General features: G+C 46.2%; 4 protein-coding genes across 4 annotated transcripts; 3 read left to right on the top strand and 1 right to left on the bottom strand.

The window, feature by feature from the left end:
- Positions 1 to 102: 102 nt before the first annotated feature.
- Positions 103 to 1,572, top strand: cd79b (CD79b molecule, immunoglobulin-associated beta). The gene is made up of 5 exons (XM_049758187.2): positions 103 to 308; positions 474 to 782; positions 849 to 967; positions 1,079 to 1,132; positions 1,196 to 1,572. The coding sequence occupies exons 1-5, from the start codon at positions 248 to 250 to the stop codon at positions 1,289 to 1,291; spliced, it is 639 nt and encodes a 212-aa protein (XP_049614144.1). The 5' UTR covers positions 103 to 247; the 3' UTR covers positions 1,292 to 1,572.
- A 339-nt stretch (positions 1,573 to 1,911) lies between these two features.
- Positions 1,912 to 7,294, top strand: plekhm1 (pleckstrin homology domain containing, family M (with RUN domain) member 1). Its single transcript, XM_049758588.2, has 12 exons — positions 1,912 to 2,130; positions 2,729 to 2,818; positions 3,152 to 3,381; positions 3,455 to 4,060; positions 4,117 to 4,408; positions 4,524 to 4,686; positions 4,906 to 5,841; positions 5,908 to 6,053; positions 6,110 to 6,303; positions 6,367 to 6,430; positions 6,498 to 6,655; positions 6,722 to 7,294. The coding sequence occupies exons 2-12, from the start codon at positions 2,765 to 2,767 to the stop codon at positions 6,828 to 6,830; spliced, it is 2,952 nt and encodes a 983-aa protein (XP_049614545.1). The 5' UTR covers positions 1,912 to 2,130; positions 2,729 to 2,764; the 3' UTR covers positions 6,831 to 7,294.
- A 472-nt stretch (positions 7,295 to 7,766) lies between these two features.
- Positions 7,767 to 11,007, top strand: LOC125991080 (kelch domain-containing protein 1). Its single transcript, XM_049758589.2, has 13 exons — positions 7,767 to 8,011; positions 8,397 to 8,467; positions 8,546 to 8,663; positions 8,723 to 8,835; positions 8,916 to 9,006; positions 9,073 to 9,171; positions 9,305 to 9,379; positions 9,450 to 9,508; positions 9,571 to 9,683; positions 9,744 to 9,816; positions 9,983 to 10,067; positions 10,441 to 10,520; positions 10,647 to 11,007. The coding sequence occupies exons 1-13, from the start codon at positions 7,913 to 7,915 to the stop codon at positions 10,774 to 10,776; spliced, it is 1,206 nt and encodes a 401-aa protein (XP_049614546.1). The 5' UTR covers positions 7,767 to 7,912; the 3' UTR covers positions 10,777 to 11,007.
- On the bottom strand, positions 10,791 to 13,601 carry LOC125991081 (LIM and SH3 domain protein 1). Its single transcript, XM_049758590.2, has 7 exons — positions 13,453 to 13,601; positions 12,782 to 12,876; positions 12,620 to 12,704; positions 12,219 to 12,326; positions 11,642 to 11,711; positions 11,472 to 11,548; positions 10,791 to 11,341 (listed from the first exon to the last, which is right to left on the bottom strand). The coding sequence occupies exons 1-7, from the start codon at positions 13,519 to 13,521 to the stop codon at positions 11,168 to 11,170; spliced, it is 678 nt and encodes a 225-aa protein (XP_049614547.1). The 5' UTR covers positions 13,522 to 13,601; the 3' UTR covers positions 10,791 to 11,167.
- Positions 13,602 to 14,142: the final 541 nt, after the last annotated feature.

Here is a 14,142-nt window from a genome sequence, read left to right as displayed (position 1 = left end):
AACAAAGGGAAAAACGTCTTTTTACCTGGGGCAATTCCTGGAAGGAACTTGTGGCATTTACTGGTTCGTTTTATTAATGTATCAGCAATCTCCCTTTTTTTCCCCCAATATAGTAACTTGTAAAAAAATGTAATGCCTTAATGACTTATTTGACCTTTGGGAGCTTGCAGCTCCGCCCTCTCCGTCTCTCCTCCTCTTCTCTTCATGACTGCACCAACATTTTGATGAATGCTTTTTGTGTCTTTGCATGGCCATCATGATCTGGTTTCTTTACGGACTGTCCGCGTTAACGCTGCTCCACGTGTCAGGTAAAATAAGTCTTAATTATTTTGTTTTTGTGTGTTATTTTGGGGGGACTCGCTTCACTTCCTGGACATCTGGAGAAAAAAGAGGAAGTTCGTCTAGTAACATTCTTTATATTTTGTGTTTTATTGGTTGCAAAAACTTTCATATTTTGACTTTGGTCATCTCAGCCGCTGCTTTCCACGAGCTCGCCATCACCCAGAAGCCGCGCTTCTACGGCGTCACGCCCGGCCGCTACGTCACCGTCTACTGCGCCTCATCCCACCAGCACCTGTGGGCCGAGGTGTTTTGGTACAAGGCGGACCGCTATGACCAAGAAGTCGCTCAATGGCGCCTGCTCGAAGACGCTATGACTCGGGATAAAGACCGCACGCTCAACGCCTTCCTCATCCTCCACGATTTGAGCTTCGAGGACAGCGGGGTCTACTTCTGCCGCATCAACAGGACGTGGGGGAGCGGCACTCAGCTGCAAGTTGCCAGTAAGTTTAAATAATGTCTACCTATAACATCACCAGTTTATGTATAACTTTTTATTTTCACGACAGGGCCCATCAACCGAGAACAGGCAGTACGTCGAAGCAACATGAAAGACGCCCTGATGGTCGTTCAGGGTCTGATGCTGGCCGTCATCGTGGCGCTTTTACTTCGCCGTCATGGCAAAATGGTGAGAAGAAAAAAAAGAAATGAGCACAGTTGGCTGGTCCTCATTGGATAATTTTTTAAAAGTGTATTTTAAAAAAATCAACCCTTTTGAATTGCCTTTTTTTGTGATTAGTTGAAAACTAAAGAGAACATCTACGAGGTGCCCGAAATTGAACACATCTACGAGGTGAGTTAGGTCACAAACTTAAAAATAAAAGTTATAATCTAATGCATGTTTGTTCGCGTGCAGGGCCTGACCATCGAGGCGTGCGGAGGAGGGGATTTGTACGAGGAACTAACTGTTTACGCCTCCACGGATGACTGCGCCGAGGCCCCGTGGGAGTGACGTCATGGTGATTGTTGTGTGTGTGTGCTATCAAAGACGATGACATTTTATTATACTCAAAAATATTTGCTTTAAATCCAAATGTAAATTCACAGTGCATTATAACTTCACATCTATCTTCTCCCAGACCTCCGGGCTGTTCTTCTTCAGACATTGTACGACAACTACTTACTTAGTTTTTAGTATTTGCATAAACATTGATTTATTATAGATAAACTAACATTTTGCTTTAGGACCTCCCTTGAAAGTTTCTTGAAATAAAGCTCCATTTTTTTTTTTTGTTCCTGTGTTTCTTCTTTCTCCATCTGAATATACAACAAATAGTAATTTGATTGGTATGGCATGTCGAATGTTTCAAAAACTTATTGAAGCGTTGGCCACTCGCTTGTATAGGTCACCAGGGAAGGGCACTGGGGTCGTAAGGTCATTTGTGTTGTTTACACACAAAAACGCCAATACATTCATAAGATTGATCTTTCATATTGTGTCTTTTTATTGCTCCCTACAGCATTTATATCGACGTTTTCTCAATTTTGTAAATTGTTATATGCACCCGCAGAACAGTGACAAGTGCATTGTAGAAGGGGAATTAGCGCCCTCTTGTGGACACGGTCTTTTTCCCATGATGCACCTCTCTGCTCACCCGTACACTTCGTTCCCGTCGAGAGTAAACAAACCTCAGCTGGCGGTGTTCATTTCGTTACTTTTTTAAAAAAAAGTTTTAGGGCGTGGCGTGATGGCAGAAACATGCACGGACTGACTTGACCCGACATCCTCCTGCCTGGTTTATACTTTTTGGCTTCCTTTTGATTTAAATGGAAAGTCAAATCTGCATCTCGGTGAGGACCCGGCTAAGCTAACTATGACATGTAGCTACTCGGCTCGTTTAAATTCTTCATTTTTAACGAGAATTTCGTCAGGGGCGAAAACGAGAATTAAATTCTACTAAACATCACGGGAAGTAGACACAGATTAAGAGTTTAAACGAGTTAAACGAGTTTGTTTGGTTGTGAAACTCTGTAAATTGTCCAATCATTGTGCTTTTTGATTGGTCTCATCCAGACTAGGTCATGTGAAGTTGTGAACTCAGTCACATGACTGGCCATTCTTTTTTTTTTATTATTTCAATAAAGCGGTTTTCCTGACATATTTACTTCATTTAATTCCAATACCTTTGCTCACCTTAAAAGTGTTGCTCTGCTCTTAGTTGTTGCACACATCGAGAACGTTCCCTCATATTCATCTTTTGATTTAGATCCCAAATCTTCATTTTTCTACAATTGTAATTAACTGGATTATTGATGTTCTGGGAGGGTTTAAAGCACTTCTAAAATCTGACTCATGATGGAAAAGGTCGCTCAATGGCAGTGAGGAAGGAGAAGCTAAAGTTGGTTAATCACATGTCACGCTCGTAATCTTCTTGTGATTCCTTTGCAGCATGCCATGCGGTTATAGAATCTTGGAGACGGTGCCATGTTAGCCACGCACACGCCTGAAGCGCCGCAAGAAGCTAAGCATGTCAAGCAGGTAAGTCTTAATGTCAATTTGGATTGCCACACTCATCAAAATAACAACAAAATGGTGGTTGGCTAGCCTGTCTTCCTGTTCTATTATTAGTGTCACTGGAATTAGATTAACAGGTAATCTGTGTTAAAGAGGCAGAGTTGCCTTGATCATTAATCACGTGTTCACGTCTTTCTTGGCATCACGTAATTTTAGCCTTTAATGTTGCATAGTAAGGTCATTGATCCCCCCCCCCCCCCCCCTCCGACATCTCGGCGCGCCAAAAGTTATTCATCAGGTTTTTTTTAAATAGAACTAAAGGAGGAAGTGGTTGTAATGTTACTTCCTGTTTTGCAGATCAAGGAGAAGCTAGCGCTGTCGCTCAAATCCCTGCAGAGGCGCTACGTGACATCGGACTCGGTGGTCACCAGTGAGGACGGCGATGCCAACCTGCTGTGCTGCGCGCTGGAGGCCATCTTCGTCCATGGTATCAAGAGCAAGTACGTCCGCTGGGAGGCCAGGAAAGGAGAGAGCGGACCCCTCCCGCAGCCCTTCTTCTGGAATCTCCTTAAGACCGTCACCCATCGGTGAGTCCACCAGCAGCAGCTTTGTTTAATTTGGACGGGGTGATTATTTAAGATAACCCGCCCCTATCTGCAGCGATGTGATCACAGAGCTGGAGAAGATCAACTTCGTGGGTACGGACGTGGGACGTTGCCGAGCATGGCTTCGTCTGGCCCTCAATCACGGTCTGCTGGAATGCTACCTACTGTCGCTGTTTCGGGAGAGTGCCAAGCTGCGGGCGCACTATCAGCCCGGCGCCCTGCTGCTCAACGGCGAGGAACGCGAGGTGCTGCTCAGCTACCTTCAGGGCCTGGCCTCGCTCACCTTCAACCTCTCGTACAAGTCGGCCGTCCTCAATCAGTGGACCACCACGCCACTCAGCCTCGCCGGACTCTGCGCCCCGTCCCCGGTTAACTCTCCGGAAGCGCCCCTCAACGGGGTGGCGTGCAAAGACTCATGGGATACGCTGTCGGAATCGTCGGGATCGACTGACACGGGGCCGCCGCTCTTGTGGGCTTCTCGAGGGTCTCGCGGTGGTACCGGAGCGCTCAACTCGTCCACGTTGAGCCTGGACACCGCAGGCTCTTCGCAGCTCTCCTCCAGCTCGAGCTCGGACAGCCTTCTCCAGGGGCAGGAGCACCGAAGCCCCGCCAGCGAGCAGTGGTCTTCTTGTGACATCAGGACCAAAGCACCCTTGAAAGCGTAAGCATGTCATTGACTAAAGCAGCCAAAGCAAAGTAAAACGTTGGTCTCTTCAGGTCGCCACCCAAGCAGCAGGAAAACTCCAGTCAGGATTCCATGCGTGAGGACTCCTTTGTCTCCAGCTCCGGCGCCGACCACTTCTCCGACAGCGACCAGCCGCCCAGTTCCGCTCTCTCCGACGTAGAGCCGCCGGCTCCGCCCCTCGCTGACCCGCCATCGCCCCGCCGAAATCATGTTGACCGTGTGCAGCCTGCCGCCACGACGGTCCCAGAAAAGGCGAAGCTAGACCGCAGAGAGAAAGGAGTCGAGAACGTCCTCTGCTTGGAGGTGTCATCAGACTCCCTCACGGTGTGTGTGCAGCTCAGAACATTTGTGACTTTTGGCAGGATCCAGCACAGGACAAACTTTTTTCATTGTAATCACATGACACACCTTAACTTTTTTTTTTTTTCACCCTTTTCAGCACTCACGCTCCTGGATCTCCGAGGAAGACATCTACAAGCCCCGTGTGGAATCAGAGCCAGACTGCGAGGCACCACCGTCGCCGCCTCCCCCTCTTGCTCCTCTTCCTGCTCCTCCCGAAAGCTCGCAGTTGCCACCGAGTGTTGTCCATCGCCGTCAAATAGGTAATTAAATCTCCCTGATTGCGGTGACCTCAGGAGATCTTTCCGCATCTCGACCAAGTGAGTCAGACGAGCTTCTGAGGTAGTCCAGAAATGGAAGTGATGTCATCTATCATAACTAATAATTAAGAATCCAAACTCATTTTCAGATAATCACTTGTTCCGGATGTCAATCACTAGGCCACGCCTCCATTCCATGCTTCTTGTCTCATGTTTTTCTAGGCCTCTCCAACCCCTTCCGAGGCTTGCTGAAGCTAGGTCACCTGGAGCGCCGTGGCGCCATGGGGATGTGGCGAGACCACTACTGCGAGCTGTCCCCCTTGGAGTTCTGCCTCTACCTCAATGCAGAGGAGCGCACCTGCTGCGACAACTGCTCCCTGCTGCGGTGCGAGGACGCCCGGCTGACCTCGCCCGACGGCCGCTTCGAGCTGGCTTTTCCCGGCAAGCGTCTTTACCTGCGTGCCGCCAACCGGGACGAGGCGGAGGACTGGGTGGACCGCGTCGTGGAGGCGGTCAACAAGTGCCGGCCCATGTCCCACGTGGAAGAGCAGTGGGAGATTCTGGAGATGCCCGGTGAGAACGGCGCCGAGGTCGGCAGCGTTTCCTTCCCGTGCTCCGCCTCGTGCAGCCCCGAGCGATGCGCCTCGCCCCCTCCCCCTAAGGAGTTCAACTGGACTCGCACGGCGGATTTGGAAAGGGACGCTATCAAAGAAGCGGTGCTGTATTGTTGCTCGAGCGCTGACGCTCACTCGTGGGTGCCTCTCGTCTTCTCGCTCTCCCTGGAGGCCTTGAAAGGCTTCCGGGTGCAAGAAGGAAGCAAGTTGCTGCAGATGGCCTTCGCCATCCAGGAAGTCCGGGACGTGGTCCCTGACGTGGCGCTGGGCGGACCCTACTTTTTTAAACTCCTAACGCTCAGGGAGACACTTAGACTGCGGGCGGAAAGCGCCGAGGAGGCGTGCTCCTGGAGGGCTCTGATCCGCGGGGCTCTGGAGTCCTACTTGGAGAGCGGGGAGGAGGCGGTTGCCGTCGGCCAGAACCTTGATGGAAACCTACATAGACTGGTCCAGCACAGACTCAAAGAAGATGGCCCGCTCCTCGTGCATTTGTGCACCGTGCCCTCGCAAAATGGACTGGACACGCAGAGCTTCAAATGTGCAGGTAACCACAAAAGGGAAACATCTCAAACTCTGCACGGACTCCACTCATGTGGACTTGTCTGTCCAGGCTGCTCCCAGCAGATCGGCCCATCGCTGGGACGAGCCCGCCTATGCGAGTTCACCGGCCAGTACTACTGTGACTCCTGTCACCGGGGCGACACCACCATCATCCCTTCACGCATGCTGCACAACTGGGACCTCAATAAACGCGAGGTCAGAGTTCGCCTCGGCCAAGTTTCTTTCTTTGTCTTTAACGTGTGTGCTTCCAGGTGTCGAGGAGGGCGCAATGGGTGCTGGCTCAGGTGGAGCAGGAGCCTCTGCTCAACCTGGAGCAACTCAACCCCGACTTGCTGACACACTCCGAGACCATGGCTCTTGTGCACAACCTGCGGCGGAGGCTGCGGCTACTGGGCGAGTACCTGCTCACCTGCCGTAGCGGAGCCTGCAAGATGCTTCAAGCCAGGTGTGTACAAACAAACGAAAACACCGATAAGGATTTGTGACATTTTGTACACGTTCCCACTAGGATGGAGCAGCGAACCTACTTACTGGAGTCCAGCAGCCTGTACAGCGTGAGGGACCTGCGGGAGGTGTGCACTGATAGACATTTTGTTCTCCTGAAGAACCTGGAATCACATCAAATGTCTTTTCCTCCAGATCGCCGAGAACCAGTACACCCTCTATCTGACGTCACTGTGCCATTTTGCCAGCAGTCACGTTTTTAGCTGCAACCTGTGCACGCAGCGGGGCTTCATCTGCCAGATGTGCCGCAGCGACGACATTATTTTCCCTTTCCAGTTTGACAGCACCACTAGGTAATGTCCCGTCCCATCTTATCGTCATAATAATGACTTCACCTATGACCTTTTTGCGTCACGCAGGTGCAAGGAATGCAAGGCGGTGTTTCATCGGACATGCATGGTGCCAGATCAGGGTTGTCCTCGTTGCCTGCGAATGAGGAAGTATCTGGAGAGAGACCTGCAGGACTAAAGGAAGCCAATAGAGGGCGCGCTTGTTCTTCTTCTGGAAGAGCAGCCCGAAAATTATTTAACCTCAAGTGCAATTATTATTATTATGAGTAAAAGTGACAGGTGGACTGATCCTAATTTATTGACTTGAGCAGCCACAGTGAATCTTCACCATGAGATTTTATTTGTTAGTCTTAAATGAGAAGTTAACAGTTTACACAAAAAAACAAGATTAGTAACATGTCCCAATGTGCCTTATACTTTTTTTTTTTTTCACCCTTCTTTTTACGCCAATGGGACTTTTCTTTTGTCTGGTGCAATGCCGGCTACTTTTCTGACTTTTCACATTTAGCGAATTAAGTCGTCCAAGAATTTTGCACACTTTGCACTGAGCTCCGACTGTTGGACACTCACCGTCTGTTTAACAGCTTGTTTTTGATGTCTAAAAGTCAAATAAACGTCTTATTACATTCTGTTTAGATAAAATTGTTTCATTATTTATCATTGTGAAACTTTGTGTCAATGTTAAATGTCAAGGTTTTTATACCCGCCAACCCAACAATAATCTGCTTGTTTTTCAACAACTTGATATGCAAGAAAAGTACGAAAGCTGCATTGTTTCTCAAAAATTGGAAGCATTCCATTGTCAAGTCCAAGTCAAGTCATCTTAAAAAAAGTCACCTTAAATAAGAAGTTGAAAGGTAAGCTGCTCAGACATGCCTTTACTGTGTTTTGTAATTGTATATGCTATTTAAAAACAAAATAAAGAATTATTTTCTAGCACTGAGCAAGCATACTATTTTAATATAACGGGGTATGATTAACATAATTTCCCAGTTTTAATTATTTGAAATACTATATTTATGAACCCAATCACGTGATCAGAGTCACCTGTGTAACTCCGAAATGATCAATTAAAAAAAAAGTCATAAATGTAGCTGAGGAAGTGCGCATGCGCAAAGAGGCAGGACACGTGCAGGTAAACAGCTGCACGAACGAGACAAGCGACAGGGAAGGAGGAGTGTCACGATCATCTACAAGATTTCCTCCGGACTCGCTACCCTTTTTCGTTTTTGTTTTACTTTTTTTTTTAAGGAAAGCGGGATGGCGGGCGTACCGGCGTCGACGAGACAGCTGGAGAGGAGCACCCATACTGCGTTCGTTCACGGCAACGACACTCTGTACGTGTGGGGGGGCTTCCAGGTAGGAGAAAACTTCAAAAGTCCTTTAGACAAACAAACTAACCCAAAAACAAATGTTATTAATTCAAATGGAATGTTATTGTTTATTAATTCATTTTGATTGAGCGTCCGTATTAGTATAACAACCTTAAAATGAAACTAATTAATCCCCCCCCCCTTGATTTTGGTGGTATTTCAGACGCCATTGAATTTTCAAAATTATTTAAAGCGTCATCATTCCTTCCCAATAAGGTTATTATAATGATAAACACATTTCCTCCTATATGTGGTATTATCCTAATCAATCAATCAATGATTTGTCCACGTGATTTTTCACATTGTTACTCAACTTGCATGCTAACATTTTTTTTTTTGGGGCTGTCATGCCTTCCAACTTGTCTTTAAAGGCCTCCGGCAGCGAAGACGTCATGCTCCCCAGTGATGAGATCTGGTTATGTGACTTGGACAGCGGCACATGGTAAACAAAAAAAAAAAAAAATGGTGGCAGTGTTTGATTACATTATACTCTAATGGCTGCTTCCTTTGATTGTACCAGGCAGCGGCGAGAGATGGGCGGGGAAACGCCCCCTCCCCTGATGGGCTTCTGTGGCTCCTACATCAACGGCTCGCTCTACATCTTTGCGGGATACGACGGCCAAACTTACAGCAATCAAGTGAGATAGGAGAAAGCCATTCAATTCCCCACAGAAATTATAAAAATGCATGTTTTTAGATGTTTAGCGTGGACCTCACGCAACAATGCTACTCGTGGAAGAAGGTGATGGAAGCCAAAGGAACGACGCCCTCACCGAGGAACAAACACAGCTGCTGGGTGCACGGGGACAGGTCGGAAATGACCCGAATTTGACCATTGTGGACAAATTGGCTCGAAAAAAAAGGAAATTATTTTTTGGCCTTGGGTTCAGGTTGGTCTACTTTGGAGGCTACGGATGCAAGACGCTGCGGGAGGCGAGAAACATGGCGTCGGCAAACTTCATCATCGAAGAGATGACCTGGGTAAAGCCCCTTATCTCATCCGTGTCAGTGGTGCGCTGAAATGTTTCTCCTCATCCGCCTGTGTAGCTCACCATCGGTGACGTGTCGTTTCGCTGCTGGGGCTGGCACAACGAAGTCGACGTTTTTGACACGTTGACCAGCACCTGGAGCGTTCCTGAGACCAAGGTTAGCCAGGAGTCACTTCCCACTTGACCCCGAAGACTGTCACAGTTAAACTCAGCTCTTCAAAGTTTCAGTAGTCTCATTAAAAAATTCGAAGATGTTTAATGGTGGTCCAACTGGGTTCTCTCCTGACCAGGGTACACCGCCGCTCCCCCGAGGCTGCCACGCCGGCGCCGTTTTGGGCAACAAAGGTTACGTCTGTGGCGGCGTGGTGAGTGATCATTTTAAGACTTCCTGTTTTAAAAACCATCTTATCTCACCCCCCCTTCGATATGCTTCAGGAAACTCCCGAGTTGGACATGTACTGCTTGGACCTGGACGTGTGGAACTGGACCCAAATGTAATGTCCATACTTGTCTGCTGTGTGTGGACATCTGCTTCATTTGTCTCCTTGCTCTCCAGCGTGGCCTTGTCATCCCGCATGCCGCCGGGCCGTTCGATGCACACCGTGACGCCCATCGCTGATGACACCCTCTTTGTATTCGGTGGTCTGGGCGTCGACGGGGAAACGCTCAGTAAGTGTCGTGCGTGAGGTTAAAGGTCACGTCCGGGATCTTATGATTTTCTTATTCCAGATGACGCCTGGCAGTTGGATACTCTGACGAGAAAGTGGCGGGAGATAACTCACCCGCATGGTGACAAGCCCAGGTAGCTGCATCACACAACACCAGGGCTGGGCGAGGGGGGAGGGGGGGCGGCATTGTGAGCCCAAAGCTGCACTTCCTGTTTGGCGAGTGACAATTTACCCGTGATATCGTATCTCCTGCGTTGTCTAACTCCAAATCTGTTCTTTCTAACATTCTCCTTCGTGCAGGGTGTGTCACAGTGCATGTCTGGGGAGTGACAATGATGTCATCATATTCGGAGGGAGCAGCAACCTGTCCATCACGATGGATTCGGTAGGTGATGTCATTTTTTTTTTAAAGGAATGAAAATTGCTTCAACGGTTTTCTTGAATCCCAAGAATGTTTGCGCAGCTTTATATTAATGTGTCACTAAGTAGCTTAAAAATCCAAAGGTCAAACCTGCTTTTTCCAAACAACATTTAGGAGCTTGGTACATGTACTTCCTGGAAATAAACAGTCAAATGTGTTTATAACTGCAGACTCCACCTTAGAGCTTCCTGCAGGATCTTTAGTTGCCCCTGGAACTAAATTTAGATAACACTTCCTGTCGGTACCACTCGTCTTCTTTTTGGGCCTGAATTTCGACAATGTCGGTCCTCCCCAAATTTCCTGTACCTCAGTAGTGTACGTGACATGTCATCGGCAGATCGCCGTGCTGACTTGTCCGTCGCAGACTCACAGCGGTGACGTGCTGATGATCCAGACGCAGCCCTACTCGCTCTTCAGGTAGCGACGAGTGTGTAATGCTTTTCAAGAAAGTTTTTACCTAGCTATTTATAAACACCCACGCACGTGCTTTGGCGCTAATGAGCTTTACTTGCTAGCTGAGTAAGCCACTCTTCTGTCCTCCAGATTGTGCGAGGACTTCCTGGGAAGGAACTCCAAGGTGTTCTCGCAACACCTTTGCAGGCTGCCGGCCAAGCTACGTGACAAAATTGTCAAAAGAATCTCTTTCTTCTCCAAGCCGCTTGTGACCTCATGACCATCAACCCTGTCTTTCTTTTTTTTTTCTTCTTTTTAAGTGACACGAGCTACTTGCTAACGTTTGTTTGCAAGGGTTCGACAACCATGGTGATTTTTATTATTTAACATGCACAAAAAAAAAAACACCAGTTTGTAAGTAAAGGTCTTGTTTTAATGTAAAAGTTATTCATAGAATTTTTATCTACATTTTTGAGGAGTATTTTGGAATAAAGTTATTAATTTTGTTATACATTAGTCTCTGTCGTTCTTGGAATTTTATAGTCACGTTTTTGATATGTCAAAGCAAATTTTCATGCTGTTTTTTGTCATTGTAGAAATTTGGGAGAAGCGCCGTGATGGTGAAGCTCAAACCTCCTGTTCCGGATAAAAACAAAGCTGTCAAATCTTTATCACACAGGCCGCACATAGTTGGCAGGCAACATTCCCCTCTGGCCAGTGCGCTGGTTGCTCCCAAACAGCCATCCTGCATCGATGAACTCCACGTCCCCGATGAGGTCTCCCTCCTGAAGGGAGACCTCGTCCGCCTCCGCTGCCGTGTAGCTGTACAAGGCCTGGTAGCGCTTCTGTGTTGGAGTGGAGACTCAAGTAAGAACTTGAAAAAGCGCATGAATGCTTTTATCGCGTTGGTTTATTTATTGTAAATGATCTTATGAGTAGTGAGGAAAACCAAAAAATAAAGTGTAATGTCCTCACCTCTCCGCCAGACGGCGCCACAAGACTAGAGCGCATCTGTGCGTCAAAGCTGTTCCTCCCTTGATTCGTCGGTTCCTCTTCAGAGAGGGGAAAAAAACCCGTGAGATATTTACTAAAATTAATATTTAAAATACGTGAATTAATTTTAAAATCAAGAGTTGTCATGTCACCTTGCCTATTTTCTGGAGGCGGCGCGTCACTTCGTACTTTGCTGCGCTCGAAGTCTTCATGGTACTTGATCTGCACACAAGATGGCGCCAATTCTCATTTCTTCTAATTTCGGCAATAATATTACATGTTTAAAAAAAAAAACTGGCAAAGCCTTACTGAGCACTTGAATGTTTCCTTTTTAAGAGACTTAAATTGTTTTTTTCAGGGTATTTATAAAGAGTTTGTTTTCATTCTTGAGATGATTTGAGTGAACACTGGACCGCTTGCCAATTACAAATTAACTGTCTACCCCATTTAGAAGATAAACTATACAAGTGAAGTATCGGTGGAAAAATCTTGATGTGGATAGCTCATGGGCTCTTCCTGTGTGTGTGTGCACGCCTTGGTTTTGTGTGGAATGTGTGTGTGAGAGCGGATGTTCACTGTGTGTCCACAGCTGAGATGTTTTGACCATATAGGGCCGCCGACTCGTGCACAGCAAAATGACTGAAATACTCCCCTCTTGGACTTCAGAGGAGGACTGGTGTAGCTTGTGTAAGCACTCACTGATCCACTTCAACTTGGGGCATTTCTTACATCACTGATTTGCTCTTGCGTCTTCTTCACCCTCTGCATCTCCGGCGTGTCCACCACCACGCTGAAACCTTTGCCCTTGTTCTTCTCAAACTCCTCCTTGTAGAGGGCCTAAAATTCAAACTTAGTTTTTTTAACACATCCTTTCAATTGATTAATGAAATAATCAACTGATACGCACAAAAAAAAAAATTGCGATTGAACTAAGCCAGAAAAAATAATTGCACTCGCTGGATTGTTTGCGTGAGTCATGTTGTGACTATGAGGAATATTTGCAGGTCGTGAGAGAGCCGTGCTGCTCTGCAGAGACTTTTATGGTCATAAACACAAGAGGCAGCTACTGCTTCTTCTCACTTCTTCTCATTATTGCTGCTAACTATTGTATTTTTTCATTTTAGCCTTACCTGGCTGTTGAGCATGCTCTGCTGCTTGAGGCGCAGGTTCTCGGGGGTGTCGGCCACGATGGTGAAGGATGTTTTGGGGTAGTGCCTTGTAAGAGGTGAGCATCACACGCATCTCATGACAGCTTCACATGTTTAGGAAGGTTGTCATTAATTCAAACTTACATGGTGCAGTAAGGCCGCTTGTCGAAGCCTTTGTAGTTGTTCATGCTCAGCGCCATCTTGCACACCTCACAGCTGAAACAACCTTTGTGCCAGTACTACACACAAACACACACATGCAAACACAATTTGTTTTTTTTGTCTATTTTTTTTCATTCAAAAGGGTGGGAAACCTGCGGCTTGTGGGCCAATTCTAAAGGTAAGCAACACATCAGGAATTGTGTGGGCTGTAAATGTCAATAGAATAAACACAATATGAATTGTTTACTCCAGAAGTGGCCTGCACATTGTCTAAACAATCCTCTGTTTGACTTTTTGGGAGTGGAACATAAACTTAGCCCCCATCAATTCAAATTCTGCCTTTGGTCTCTTTCTATCTAACTACATAAATAATATTTACCTTAAAATAAAAGCACAGATGTTGGTTTATAGTACTTCCTCAAATTATTCTCCTGATAGCAAACATTTTTGCCCTAGCATCTGCTTTTTCACCTCAAAATCCGACATGAAACATCCTATAATGAAATTAAATTTAAAAATTATGTAAATGTTAAGAAACAAATTAAATATAAATTAAATAAAATGCAAGTTTGTCACTTTTGCAGCAAAATAGTGATATACAGCATCACAGCACATATAGGGGAAAAAAAGGGTAGATGATATATATTTTTTACCTTATCGAGGCAGTTGATTTTCTCTGTGGGGTAAACCGGTTTGGAGCATCTCCCACACGGCGGATTCATTCTCTCTCCCACCCCCCCACAAGGGCCAAAAGGAGTCGCAAGATGTGTGGGGGATGAATGGACCGAGCTGGTCCCACGCATGTTTAATACACGCATGTGACGTCACAAGTAGGTGGTGTCTGCATCAGGAGCGGTCAAAATTATTTTTTAAAAAAACAACTTTGTAATGCAATGCAAATACTCTGCTTAAAGCCAATTAAATGAAAGTGAGCTTTTATTTGCTGAAGTACGACATTTATTTTATCATCAGTGCACTTTACAGCAGTTGAGGCGTTCACATCTTGAAGTAAACATCCGAGATGACTTCAAATGCTAAATCACTTGAGTTTTTTTCCAGGGGGTGTAGTAGTGACATATTATTTTAATACATATAACTGCCATGCGAGTTTTTTTTTTTTCAGGGTTGAATTGTAGTGACATAATTTTTCTAATTATAATTATTCTATCAGTGTTGGGCCCGCTTTACCGTCCATTTAAATAAAAATAAAATACACATACATATTACACACCTGCGAAACTATATTAATTGATGTTTTATTTTATTCTATATTTTATTTTATTTTATTGCAATGCCGCGGGTCAAAAATACACGTACACGTAATACTACTGCAAAAACCATGT

The sequence above is a fragment of the Syngnathus scovelli genome, chromosome 21 (genome assembly GCF_024217435.2).
Source record: "Syngnathus scovelli strain Florida chromosome 21, RoL_Ssco_1.2, whole genome shotgun sequence".
Lineage (NCBI taxonomy): Eukaryota > Metazoa > Chordata > Actinopteri > Syngnathiformes > Syngnathidae > Syngnathus > Syngnathus scovelli.
Note: the sequence above shows the minus strand (reverse complement) of the source record. Positions and strands in the feature narration are given on the sequence as shown.

What these genes read in the sequence shown, in the direction of transcription:
- cd79b (XM_049758187.2), top strand. Translation starts at nt 248, where the DNA reads ATGGCCATCATGATCTGGTTTCTTTACGGACTGTCCGCGTTAACGCTG. An exon ending in CACTCAGCTGCAAGTTGCCA is followed by an intron (nt 783 to 848) that starts GTAAGTTTAAAT and finishes TTTTCACGACAG; the next exon opens with GGCCCATCAACCGAGAACAG. An exon ending in AAATTGAACACATCTACGAG is followed by an intron (nt 1,133 to 1,195) that starts GTGAGTTAGGTC and finishes GTTCGCGTGCAG; the next exon opens with GGCCTGACCATCGAGGCGTG.
- plekhm1 (XM_049758588.2), top strand. Translation starts at nt 2,765, where the DNA reads ATGTTAGCCACGCACACGCCTGAAGCGCCGCAAGAAGCTAAGCATGTC. An exon ending in TGTCATCAGACTCCCTCACG is followed by an intron (nt 4,409 to 4,523) that starts GTGTGTGTGCAG and finishes CACCCTTTTCAG; the next exon opens with CACTCACGCTCCTGGATCTC. An exon ending in GCAGAGCTTCAAATGTGCAG is followed by an intron (nt 5,842 to 5,907) that starts GTAACCACAAAA and finishes TTGTCTGTCCAG; the next exon opens with GCTGCTCCCAGCAGATCGGC.
- LOC125991080 (XM_049758589.2), top strand. Translation starts at nt 7,913, where the DNA reads ATGGCGGGCGTACCGGCGTCGACGAGACAGCTGGAGAGGAGCACCCAT. An exon ending in GACTTGGACAGCGGCACATG is followed by an intron (nt 8,468 to 8,545) that starts GTAAACAAAAAA and finishes TGATTGTACCAG; the next exon opens with GCAGCGGCGAGAGATGGGCG. An exon ending in GTGTGGAACTGGACCCAAAT is followed by an intron (nt 9,509 to 9,570) that starts GTAATGTCCATA and finishes CTTGCTCTCCAG; the next exon opens with CGTGGCCTTGTCATCCCGCA.
- LOC125991081 (XM_049758590.2), bottom strand. Translation starts at nt 13,521, where the DNA reads ATGAATCCGCCGTGTGGGAGATGCTCCAAACCGGTTTACCCCACAGAG. An exon ending in AAGCGGCCTTACTGCACCAT is followed by an intron (nt 12,705 to 12,781) that starts GTAAGTTTGAAT and finishes ACCTCTTACAAG; the next exon opens with GCACTACCCCAAAACATCCT. An exon ending in GCCTCCAGAAAATAGGCAAG is followed by an intron (nt 11,549 to 11,641) that starts GTGACATGACAA and finishes CCCTCTCTGAAG; the next exon opens with AGGAACCGACGAATCAAGGG.